This window comes from Scylla paramamosain, chromosome 1 (genome assembly GCF_035594125.1).
Source record: "Scylla paramamosain isolate STU-SP2022 chromosome 1, ASM3559412v1, whole genome shotgun sequence".
In the NCBI taxonomy this organism is placed as follows: domain Eukaryota; kingdom Metazoa; phylum Arthropoda; class Malacostraca; order Decapoda; family Portunidae; genus Scylla; species Scylla paramamosain.
In genome coordinates, this window is record NC_087151.1 from 17,539,008 (window position 1) to 17,552,500 (window position 13,493).

At 43.0% G+C, this 13,493-nt stretch overlaps 1 protein-coding gene across 2 annotated transcripts in view; it reads left to right on the plus strand.

Moving 5' to 3' along the window:
* Positions 1-202: 202 nt before the first annotated feature.
* Positions 203-13,493, plus strand: part of LOC135101655 (serine/threonine-protein phosphatase 6 regulatory ankyrin repeat subunit B-like) — a 224,816-nt gene continuing 211,525 nt past the window's right edge. Inside the window, exon 1 of one of the 2 annotated variants that reach the window (XM_064005990.1) lies at positions 203-280. Coding sequence is in view for 1 of the 2 variants with exons in the window: in XM_064005965.1 (XP_063862035.1) it covers positions 9,252-9,283 (32 nt within the window). In the remaining variant the exon portion in view is untranslated. Of the gene's footprint in view, positions 281-7,734; positions 9,284-13,493 lie in introns of those variants that run through there. The other variant, XM_064005965.1, reaches the window with a different exon arrangement.

Consider the following 13,493-nt stretch of genomic DNA (forward strand, 5'->3'; position numbering starts at 1 on the left):
TGTACCTGGCATGTGGCGTCGGCAGTGACTGTGAGAGACTACAGGGGTAATAAAGTTTGTTCATAAGAATGTTAAAAGATAGGTGCAATTTTAATTGTATAAAAGTGTGTCTTACCTCAAGCAGTAACGGCATCACACTGTAAGGAACGCAGTGAAGCTTGCCCATGTCACCGGGTTCGGCGCGTAACCGACTACGTGCTTGTTTTGGTAAATGCAATGCGTGGTGCATGGTCACTTAGGCAAATTCTTCCTGACTGGCGTCATTCTATGTGAATTACTGGTAAGCACGACCTATTATATATTGTTACTTTGAAAGAAAGAGTTGTTTTGTGTTGTAGTATCAATCATCACTTTGCTTACATGTGCGAAGATGTCTGGGGTTTGATTTGAGAGCCTCTGTTGCCACTGCCTCAATGCTGAACCTTAGCCTCACAGGACGAAGGCTCATTTCCTGAGACTTTCTTTCGGAGAAAAAGTGCGTTTTATGAGCCACCAAATACGGTATATGGTCTCCTGGTGATTGCCTGCAGTTTATTATCACACTGAATTATTTTTTATTTTTTTATATATTTTTTTGCCCCTTTTCAGATGCTTGAATTGTGTTATCTAATTCACGATTCCAATGAGTCTCTTTATAACTTCTACCAAATTTTATTACATGACATTTACCTATATTTGTCATCTCTTAACTTCATTCAGAGTCCCACGAGGTCTTTCTGTAATTTCTTATATGTACCTTCATCATTTATTTTCCTCTGCAGCATTGCATCGTCTGCAAACATGTTTATTCCCCCAGCGGGAGCAAAGCCTTTGGCCTTGCTCCGGGGTTCTAATTTTGTTACCACACATCTCTATAACCCACCGCTTTGCCTGACCCCTGGAGGGTACAACGATGATTTGGCCAGGAGCACCTTTTGGTATCCACCGCATATAAAAATTGTGATTTTAGTCTTGGAAACACCTCCCTCTTGGTAACTTGGTATTTTATGACATTTCTTTGTCAGACCCACTGTTTTGCCGTATTTTGTATATTTTGACTTATCGGCAAAGGTTTCTGCCTCACAGCTCATGGAACTGTTGCCTCATCACTACAGCTCAAGCTCGAGTGCACAAAATGCATGAATTATATACCTGTAATGTACAGTGAGATATAAAATGAAGAAAGTAAAAACGAAGTAAGAATGATGAAAGAGAAAAGATAATAAACGAGAAAAGGGAGAGAGAGCTAGAATACGAATGCCAGATGTATGATTAAGAGTGGCTGCTCGCTGCCATTAACTTACCATAAAAATCTTTGCAACCAGAGACTCTTTTTCCCTGATTAATTTACTTTATTTCCCTTTGTTCAGTCAGTTTGAGTCTCATTTAGTTTACAGCAGAAGAGTTGTCCTTGACTAAGAAATAGTCACATTCATATAGCCCCCTTTGTTTAATCAGTAGAATTTCTAAAAGTAAAGAGTGTTAGTTAAGTAAAGATTGCGAGGGGAGCGATGTGTGGGCAGACGTCCATACGTGTGTGTTTCGCATCCCCTCACTCCCCTCCTTGTACCCAAGGTCCATATACACCTATATAGATCTTGCTTGTACCCAGTCCCCCTTAACAGCAGCGCGGGAAAGTGCTTGGAGCGCTTTCCTACAGGGCAGTCACTACCCAGCAGTTCGAAGGAGTAGATGTACTAAGATGTGCTCTAACATCTGAAGGAGATTAAAGTGGGATACTACTTAGCCGGGTTAGTTGCCTTAAGGAGATAAGTGAGTCGTTACTGGCCTTACATCCCAGCCTATTTATATAGAATAGGTGTCTCCATAGAATTTTGCCAGTAAGGGCAGTTGTGCATACTACACACTATACCCAGGGAAGTGACTCCTTGGCTGGGCAAGTGTACAAGTCAAGTTTGCACAGTGAGCGGTGACTGACCTTCCTGTGTGTTCATGGGCACTCTTTTGTAGTAGTTTCTTGTGTCTTTTGTTAAATGCTACTGTGGGCTGACGTAGTTCAGCCGCAGAGGACTTGAGTAATTTGCTGTGTAGTGAACTTTACTGCCTTAGGTCCTGACAAGGCCTGTCGTCCAGGAGGCAGTAAATGATACTACTCAGCTTGAGGATATAACACTCTGTTGGGCAGTGGGAGGACTGTCACAGTGGGCAGATGTCCAACGGGGTATTATACCTCAACCACATACATATTATTGTATGTTAACTTTTTTCCTAGACGTGGTTGTCGATTCTTCCACAGCTGTAGATGTTAAGTGTTGTTTGAGTATTTCCCTTGTCTGTGGGCAGGTAAAACAGACTGGCAACCTCATATTAGTGTGACCTGGTTACGACAGTTGTGAAAAGGGTGCAGGAGTCACAAGGGACCTATACACTCGTATTTGAGCTCTGCACTGAGTCCACATAGGAGGTGGCTCAGGGAAAGCTACTCCAGGAGCAGCCTCTTGGTGAAGGGGGTGGGAATTGTGGTCGTAATAGCCATAACTCACTTCATATGTAATAACCAGTTTTGGTTGACACTATCGGATTCAGCAATGATTAGAATAAAAATGTGTTGTAAAAACCTGACAAAACAAAAAAGAAAATAGTATTACAATGAGCTGAACTGTGAAGATGTTAAAAAATATTTATGACGTGTTTTACTTATGCTCACTATTTTCAACAGTTAATCATTGAATGCTGAAATATATTATTACAATTAGTAGAAAAACTCGTGAACACAACAGTGTGGTCAGAATGTAGATAAAGCTTCACATATTGAAAACACAGTCATTTATAAAAAGATGTCACTCTCTGCAACCATCACAGTGGCGCGACACTTAGTGTGGTGTGTATAGATGGGCTCCATATGACAACAGGTCTGAGATGCATCAAAAATTTAAACCCGCTCCCTGCTTCAATACTGGCAAATATATCAAGAACATTATTGGGGTTAACACTAATCCTTATGCTACTCATTACTTTTCTCCATTTTAAGTATTTTCCTATTATCCTCGTTTCTCTTCTATCCAGAAAATCTTTCATTCTTTCCGGTAATTTCCCTACATGCCTAGGTATGCTGTGTGATCTAATTTCCATACTAGTCTATTGTCTGTCAAATGCTTTCTTGAAATCCAAATAAATATTGTCTACTAACCCGTCTCTCTCTCTTGTTTAGATTTTGTTAATTTATTGTAATAGCTTAGCAGATTTATTATGCATAATTTTCCTTTGCTTAATCGGAATTGTCTTTTTTATGTAAGAGGGTCACTGGCCAAGGAAAAAAAAAATCCCACAGAGGTTCCAGTCTCAAAAAAGATGTTAAGAGAATCATAAACAATTGAAGGATAAATGTCTTGAAACCCCCCTCTTAAAAGAGTTCAAGTCAAAGGAATAAGGAAATACAGAAGCAGGCAGGGAGTTCCAGAGTTTACCATAGAAAGGAATGAATGATCGAGGGTACTGGCTAACTCTTAAAATTAGAGAGGTGGACAGAATAGGGATGAGAGAAAGAAGAAAGTTTTATGCAGCGAGGCTGTGGGAGGAGCGGGAGGCATGTAGTTAGCAAGATCAGAAGAGCAGTTAGCATGCTATATGACAGCAAGAGATGCAACACTGCATCGATGAGAAAGAGGCTAAAGACAGTCAGTTTGAGGGGAGGAGTTGATAAGGCAAAAACTTTTGATTCCACCCTGTCTAAAATACTGGTATGAGTGGAACCTCCCCCCTCAATACATGTGAAGCATACTCTGTCTATTCTGTTTGTGATCATTTAATGTTTTGCCAAGTGGTCTACCCACTTTTTTCTTATCAGTTTTCTATTGTTTTGTTTACAACGCTGGTGAGGGAGACATTTTTTGCAGTTCAATGGACACTATTTATTTCCTTTCTTATACAAAGGGAAAATATTTGTCTTTTTCCGCACTGCTGGTACTTTAATTGCCTTGACTTTGGAGCTCTGAATATTTTAAGTAGGAGTTAAAAACTGTGTGTGTGTGTGTGTGTGTGTGTGTGTGTGTGTGTGTGTGTGTGTGTGTATGTGTGTGTGTGTGTGTGTGTGTGCGTGCTCGGTTCACAACCGAGAGGGCCCGGGTTCCAGTCCTGGGTGTGGCGAGGCAAATGAGTGAATCTTTTAATGTGTAACCCCTGTTGACCTATAGCAACAAATAGATGCGGGATATAATCCGAGGGTTTGTGACCTCGTCCCTATGTGTGGTGTGTGGGTGGTCACAGTTCCCCAGCCCTGCCCAAAGATCGGTAATTCCAGGGTCTCTCAAAATACCTTGGTCATTCCCTTAGGGGAATGGCCGGATGGAGAACCAGGTGCTGTTGGTGGATGACACACACACACACACACACACGAGTGGTTGTCGAGTAAACAAGCAGTGATCCAAGCTCCAGCAGAGAAAGATTTTGCTTGACCACAGCCACCACTGGAAGCCTAGAATTTGTTCCCAGGTAGGAGCTGTGCTCAAGTAGAGTTATCCTGTCTCCAGAAATATAAAAAAAGAAAGGGAAAATTTAAGTAATAATAGATGTAATAAAATGAGTAAAAGCTCCTGCAAGGCGGACACCATAGGTGGGAGCGGAATGTTGCCAACGGGGTCACCATTCCCAAGATTTGAGGAAGATAATGAACTACATGGAAAAATGTAAGGAAGGAAAGTGGTTTTAATGGAGGGGGATGATCAGTGATCTCATTGAGAGTGAAAAAAAAATTGAAAAAAAACAACATGACCTGGAAAAGGAAAACAAAGAATTGAAAACACAATGCGCCTCAGTTGCGTCCTGCCCGCTGTGTCGGAAGGATGCAGTATTTTTCCGCTCCGCTTGTTTACATGAGTGGCTGCCCTCTAAAGCGGAAATCTGAAGTGGTTTTGAGTGATCATGCCTACTCAGTGGCTACTGAGGGAGGTCTAGGCTCAATATGTCAACCACAAATAGGAGGCCTTGATAGTTTAGATGACAAGGGCAAACGACCCTGTCCAGGCCTCTTAACAAAGAGTGGTTGGCACGTGCTCATCCCAGCAGGACAAAGCACCATGCCCGCCGAGTATCTTATCATGGTGGGAGATGGCTTAGCTTCCCTGGAAGACATGGATATTGTTGAGAACCCTCGTCCCGCACCATCTACCCAAGGCAGTCAACAGAATACTGCCACAACCAGCCTTCACCTAAGCACACCTCCACTGCTGCCCCAGACTCCAGACAAAGATGCCGCCTGCTGTCCCCCCTGGGAATGGAAAGACCACCAGTGAATTGTTCAGCTGGTTTGCAGCCTTGCTTAAACAACACCCGGACCTGCAACCGCTCTACAAGGAGGGAAGGAACCAGCCGTACATCATGGTGAGCTCTGAATCCTCCTTTTACACTACCCTGGTGAGTGAAGGCTTCATGGGCTTTGTTATGGAGTGCCCTGGTGAGGAGGGCACTCACGCAGTCATCATACATGGTGTGTCGACCCACATTAATGCTAACCTTATTGAGGTGCCAGCTGGCTTTCATGGCCTCAAGAAGAGGATGGTGGGGCAGAAGCCAAGGCCTCAACTGTTGGACGTGGGCCTTGGACGTCGGCGTGTGGAGCTGTACACGCCAGAGCCACACCTGTGTCACCACTGCAGTCGCTGGGCCACAAGGAGTGGTGTTGCCAGTCTGCTCCTTGGTGTAGGTACTGTGCTGGTTCCCACAAGTCAGTGCAGTGCCTGGACAAGATCAAGAAGGGCACCAAAATCCCTCCTCGCTGCTGCAACTGTGGGGGTGATCACAGTGCCCACTCCACTCTGCACTGTCAGGCCTTGGCCCTACAGGGAGCCTGCCACTGATGAGGTGACTCAGCCCAGACCTCCTCAGACCAACGCTTGGACAAATAGGCCTTCATTCTTGTCTACTACCCCTCACCTGCCCCAGCCTTCCTGCTCCACCACTGGCACTTCCGCCACACCTGCCGTGTTCCCACCTCTGCCGCAGCACACTGCTACAGTGTCCTCTGCATCTACCACAATAGTGCCTCAGCTTGGGGGCACTCAGGAGCTGCCTGCCACTAACTCCACCCCGCACCTCATGGCAGTGGTGAACGCGCTAGCTGCTAAAGTGGACAATCTTTCTGAAGCGGTCTCTGCCCTCAGCAATCAGTTTGCCACTTTTAAGAAGAAGCAGCAACAAACAGTGCCTGGTGGGATGTCCCCTGTGGCCCCCACCCCGTGTCCAATCAGTGATGCTGACCAGGACCAGGGAGACAGTGACGTGTGCCTGCAGAGTGTGTGTGACCCACCCCAGACAAAGGACAATACTGCAGGGCAGCGTGCGGGTGCTGCTGCACCCTCTCTGAGAAAGGCTGCCCCCACCAAGCCAGTCACGGTAGCCACGTGACAACCCCGGGGCCCCTCAGGGATGTCTCCTGCTTCCCCTGTCTCAGAGGACAAGTCACCTGAGGCAGACCGTGATGGGTATGCCGCTGGTGAATGGACATTGGTCACCCGCAGGAAGAGGCGCTGTTCCTTCCCCTTCCAGTCCCGACTGCCAGCCCCGAGCCAGACCAGGGATATGTGATGTCAGCCCTGCAGACTCTGGTGGAGCAGATGTCTCACCTGACATGGGACGTGGACGACCTAAAGACCTGGGTGCAATACCATCACAATGAACGGTAAGACTTTCCGCACCTTAACATGGAATGTCAGTGGTCAACTTGCTCGCTTCACTGACTTACACTCTCACATCCTTCTCCATAAGCCTGACATTATTGCCTTACAGGAAGTAGGGCCACAGGTGCCTGAGCTGTGGGGTTATGCCTCCCACACCTTCAGTTGTGGTGACGGCAGTAGTCATGGGCTGGCTACTTACATTAGGCATGGGATTCCAGTTACTTTCAGGGAAATGGGGGTCACTGAGGGTTTTGAATTTATTACTGTTTGCTTGCACACCTTGGGTGAAGTTATTTACTTTGTAAACATGTACATTCATGCTGGTGCCTTAAATGTTGCAAATTTTCCTGATTATGCCCTTGAGGAGCAGACAGTTATCATGGGTGACCTTAATGCCAGGCATAAGGAATTAGGAAGCCATCTCACCACCAATGCTAATGGTGTGCGCTGGAAGGCTTTCCTTGACACCATAGATACACTAGTGCTCTCTGGGGAACATGCACCCACACATGTACAAGGAGGCAGACTTGACTATGTAGCCCTTATCAATATGCCAACATATACTGCCGAAACCCTTCTTGTCAGGTCTCTGCTGAGTGACCACTTCACCCTGGAGATGACCTTCCCGGTGCAGTCTGCCCCGGCAGTGCCCAGGAAGTGCCTGACAGTGCCACCATCCAGGATGGTGGGCCTCATTGTCCATGTGATGGCGTGGTACTCTGCCGTGAAGGGCTCCTTCACCGATGCAGAGGCACTGTACGACAGACTGCTACACACCATCGAGGGATTTATCACAACTCCAAGGGCTCTGGCAAGGACCCACACTCCACACCGCTGGACTTACGCTACTGACCCTGTGATCTTGAACTGCCAACAGACTCTCGTTGGCTACCAGAGACGTTGGCAGCTTAACCCAGCAGACACAGAGTCACAGGATGCTATGGTTACTGTGGCTCGACACCTCACAGATCTGAGGCAGCAGGAAAGAAAGAAGTACTGGGTCTCCTTCCTAGACTGGGTGCGCAGGACCCGGTCCCTCCTGGGGGTGTGGCACCATGTTAACAGTGTCCAGGGCAAGCCCAGGTAGCAGGTGTGTGACCCTGATCCTGCCGGTGGGGCATGAGAGCTCGTCCTGCGGTGGAAGGAAGCCTCATCCTTCTCTTACCTTCCTGTGGAACACCAGAAGGTGCTTGACTGGCAAAGACCACAAAGGATGTAGTTGATTCGCCACATTGTTTCTCTGCCAGATGACACCTGTGTGCCTATCACACATGATGAACTTCTCTCATCAGTTAAATTGGGCAAGTCAACAGCTCGTGGAAAGGATGGCATCACCTATGACATCTTCAATGCCCTCCTGGAGGTAAAGGTAGACAACTGTCTTAGACCTATTTAACATGTCACTCACTGCAGGCAAGCTTCCCCACTCCTTGAAAACAGTCATTATCACCCAGTCCCCAAAGGTGATGGCACTTTTCGCCCCATTTCTCTCACTAGCTGTCTGTGTAAGATGATGGAATGGGTAATATTGAACAGGCTTATATATAAGGTGGGCCATGTACTCTCTGGCAATGTACATGGCTTCCTAAAAGGTCATTCCACAAGTCATTGTCATAATTTTGGGATGCCCAAGGACTGCTCATATTAAGGTCCTCAGAGCTGAACTGCACCTGCCAAGTATTGCTATGTGTTTCGCAGCCTGTTCCCAAGTTACTTTAGGTTCATTATCATCATCATCATCATCATCATCATCACTATCATCACTAATTTTCTCTAAATGATCTTCTACTACAGCGTTGATAAGTTCCTTGTCTGTGAGAGTGAATGTTACGGCCTGATTTTTGTCCACGTCCACCCATTCCTGTAACGCTTCATCTGTCACTTTAAGTTGCACATTTCCCCCCATTTCCCTCAGCTCACTCACCACCGAATTTTTCATGCCACCTACAAACCCTTCAAACTCCTCATCATCCTCATCATCACACATCATCAAAGGGTACAATTTGCGCCAACATTGCATCAGTGTTTGCCTTTTAACGTCTAGCCAAGCAAGTGAAGCCATGAATATCGCATCCTTAACATTAAACTGTTTTTGGAACTCAGGGATTGTGCCGTCCTCATAATTAATCATAATTTAATCAATTTTATGAGTACACATTGATTTTTTATTGATTTTAAGGCTCGGGGAAAAATGTGCCGGATACTCGAATGCCGGATGAGAGGGATTTTACTGTATTCTTCTTTGTTGACAGTCAGGCTGCACTGTATGCTCTCCAATCTACCTCCCCCATGGACTGTGATCTAGTTAATAAATGTCTTGATCTCATCCACACCCTAGAAGGTGCTGGTGCTATGGTTCACTTCATCTGGATACCCTCTCATGTGGGTATCCTGCTTAATGAAGAGGCAGACCGACTTGCTCAGTAAGCCTTTCAGGACGACACAGTGGACCCTGGCGCTGAGTACACTCGGGGCTATGTTAAGAGTAGCATTAAGGACTTTGTACATAGTAGCATTAGTGATCAGTTGGAGCTTTGTTGCCATAGGGGCAGTGGCAGTAGTCTTCACTATGTATGTGTCTCCCAGAGCTGTGCTTACACCTATGGGAGACACACTGCATCACACGACAGCGTGGCAATGAGGCTCAGATTAGGCTATAAATACTTTTGGTAAGTCAGTGCTTCTCCTGGCGTGTGCTGTGTGCTGCACCAAGGGGACATACTCTGTATCATTATGTCACGGAACGTCCTCTCATTACTAAATTTAGGCTGCAAGATCAACATGACTTGTATACTCTCATTGACCATTTCTTAGATTCATGACTTGTATACTCTCATTGACCATTTCTTAGACTCAGCCACTCTCAAGGATATACTCAAGGAATATCCTACGTTTGCTCCCAGATTGTAGGATATTTATGCAATAAGGTGTGAAATATCTGTATTTATTTATTTACTTATATTCTTGTAATGTATACTGTATTTTTATATTTTTGATACTCTACCCTTAAGTCTTTGCCCAGAGGGTGGGTGGCAAGGTCCGTCCTCCTCCTTTGTTGTATTTCATTATTAATGCAACAATAAATGTATCAATCAATCAATCAAACACTATGTGCCGATCTAAGAACAAAATTGAAGGAAAACAATGATATTGTCAAAAAAACAGGAAAATGAAGTGATAGGGATTAAAAGTGAAATCAAATCTGGAGGAAGGAAAAAGAGGAAGGAAAAGTTAACTTAACAGAAATCATAGAAGCTCAAAAGAAGGAAAAGACAGATTTAAGTAAGGAAATTGTGAAAGTGATCAAACAAGGAATCGATGGTAAGGGACACAGTGGACAAAAAGAAATGTATTGTTTTATATGGATTAAAAGAGGAAACAGAGCCTGTAAAATATTAGAGGGAAAAAGAACAAAAAAAAGGTAGCAGAGGGCATTGTAAGAAATATACAGAGAGAAGGTGAGGACTGGATAAGTGAAATTGAGGAAATACATAGACTGGGGAAGTATACAGGAGAAGAGCGACCACTGAAAGTAAAATTTAGGGCACAAAGAACAGCCATGAAAGTGATATCGTATGCGTGGAAACTGGACAAAACAGAGTAATACAGGAAAGTTTGGATAAAGAAGGAAATGAATGAGGAGGAGAGACTCAAGGTAAACGATCTAATAAAAGAAGCAAAGACAAAAAACGAGAACAGAACGGAAGAAGAGAAAAAAAAGTTCTATTGGAAGGTAAAAGACGAGAGGCTCAGGAAGTGGTATCTGACAAAAAAAAAAAAAAGAATAGAAAATGTAAATAAAGTATGGAAAAATACAAAGTGGACAGTGGCATATACAAATATAAATAGTTTAATATCAACATTGCGATAAACATATTAAGATAAAGCAGCCCAACATCATGGGTATTACTGACTGGACCACGGACCGAGGAGAAGAGTCATGGGGATATATGCTTCTAAATTTAATAATGACAGATACTATGACCCAATGGATTGGAGAAAATACAAGATTTGGGGGTAATGAAGAGGCATCAAGGGTAGACTTGTTGTTTACAAAGGAAATGGACATCATTGAAAGAATAAATTATTAGTGCCCACTAGGTAAAAGTGACCATCTGTTAATTGAATTCAGTATAGGCAGTGGTCCAATAAAAAATAGGAATGAAATTTACAAGAATGGGAGATATAATTACAGAAAAGCAGATTTTATCAGGTTAAGGGAATATTTTGCGGAGGCTGAATGGAAACAACTGTTCACAGCAAATAATACACAGGAAAAGTGGGATATATTCATGGAAATTTATAATGAAAGAGTCAGTAGATATGTACCAAAGATCAAAATAAAAAGTGAAAAAGAAAAAAGACTGGTTTAATACGAGATGTATAACAGCAAGAAAAGAAAAAGAAGCAGCATGGAATAGATGGAGAAAAAAGAAGGAAGTGAGAAATGGGAAGAATTCAAGAAGGCAAGAAACAAATATATCAGAATCCTGAGAGAAGAAGAAAGGAATTATGAGAAAGATATAGTTACAAATGCAAAGATGAGCCGAAGTTATTCTTCAGATATGTGAATGGGAAGACGAAAAACAAGCATACAATAGATAAATTAACAAAAGATGATGTTACATATGAAGATACACGGTTACAAGCAGAGTTAATGAACAAGTGCTTCCAGTCAATATTCACCAAAGAAAGCAAATTTGAAGGAGAAAGAGCATGGCACAGAGGCAATGTGATGAGAGAGAGATACAGGTGGACATAAGTGAAATTAAGAAGATTATGAAAGATTTGGATGTAAGTAAGGCTCAAGGACCGGATGGAATGTCCAGCTGGATAGTTAAGGAATGTGAACAACTGGCAGAAAGCATACACAATACCATAGTATGTTCTTTTAAGGAAAGAAAAATCCCTCTAGACTGGAAGAGAGCCAATATTGTGCCCATTTTTAAAGGAGGTAATAAAGAAGATTCATTGAATTACAGATCAGTGTCACTAACAAGTGTGGTGGCAAAAATAGCGGAAAAAATAGTTAAAAACAGATGGATGGAATATTTGGAGGAAACACATACATTGACTGACAGACAGTTTGGTTTAAGAAATGGAAGATCTTGTGTTACGTATTTAGTGAGCTTTTATGGTAGAGCAATTGATATAATTCAAGAGAGAGAGAGGGTTGGGCAGGCTGTGTTTATTTAGACCTAAAAAAGCATTTGATAAGGTACCACACCAGAGACTGGTATGGAAAATAAAAAATATAGGGGGTTTGCAAGGCAACACACTGAATTGGATTACATACTTCTTGAGGGACAGAGAAATGGGAACAGTAATAAAGTGAGAAAAATCAGAATGGTGTAGAGTTACAAGTGGAGTACCACAGGGGACAGTCTTAGCCCCCCTAATGTTTCTGGTATATGTCAACGACATGGTGAATGAGGTTGACAGTTATATAAGTCTGCAGACTATGCGAAATTATTGAAAAGAGTGGAAAACAATATGGATTGTGAAATATCACAGAAAGATGTAAATAAGATATATAAATGGAGTAAGAAATGGGAAATGGAATTCAATGTAAAGAAATGCAAGGTGATGGAATTAGGAAAAAGCAAAAAGAAGACTGACAAGTTCCTACACCATGGGAGAAGTGGAAATTAAGAAAACTAAAGAAGAAAAAGACGGGAATTACAATAAGTGATAATTTATCACCCGAAAAAACATGTAAACAAAATAGTTGGGGAAACCTATGAGTTACTAAGAAAGATTAAAGGGGCATTTGCTTATATAGATGAAGAGGTGATGAAAAAGTTGATGGAATATGTGATTCGACCAAAACTGGAATATGCCACAATTGTTTGGTCACCCCATAATAAAAAGGAAATAAGGAAAATAGAAAGGATCCAAAGAGCTGCAACCAAATTGGTACCAAGTTTGAGAGATTTAACCCATGAAGAAAGGTTAAGGAGATTGAAGCTTCCACCATTACAAGAGAGAAGAGAGAGAGGGGACCTGATTGCTATATACAGAGCTGTAAAGGGTAAAGATCAAGTTAACAAAGAAGACTTACTTGTGTGGGACTCAGGACATACAAGAGGACATGGAGTGAAATTAAGGAAAACAGCAAGTAGAAGAGATATCAAGAAACATAGTTTCCCAAATAGAAGCATAGAAATATGGAACAACTTAGATGAAACAGTGGTACAAGCAACAAATATTCATGAATTTTAAGTTAAGCTGGATGTTTATAGATATGGAGACAGGACAGCACGAGCATAGCTATTTTCCTGTAAAACACAGCTAGGTAAATACACACACACCGCGTAGTATAGTGGTTAGCATGCTTGGTTTACAACCAAGAAGGCCCGGGTTCAAATCCCGGGCGAGGCGAGGCAAATGGGCGAGCCTCTTAATGTGTAGCCCCTGTTCACCTAATAGCAAGTAGGTATAGGATGTAACCCAAGGCATTGTGACCTCGCTGTCCCGGTGTGTGTGATGTGTCGGTGGTCTCAGTCATACCAGAAAAAAGGGTCACTATGAGCTCGCTCTTTCCATAAGGGAATGGCTGGCTGGGTGGCCAGAAGACGACCGTAGGTGAATCACACACACACACACACACACACACACACACACACACACATATATATATATATATATATATATATATATATATATATATATATATATATATATATATATATATATAACTGCACAACACATGACCGAGGTCATCGTACCTTGAAATCTCGTGCATCTGACAACCCGGTCTGTCCTTTTTTTTTTTTTTTTTTTTTTTTTTTATGTAGGAAGGATACTGGCCAAGGGCAACAAAAATCTAATAAAAAAAATGCCCACTGAAATGCCAGTCCCATAAAAGGGTCAAAGCAG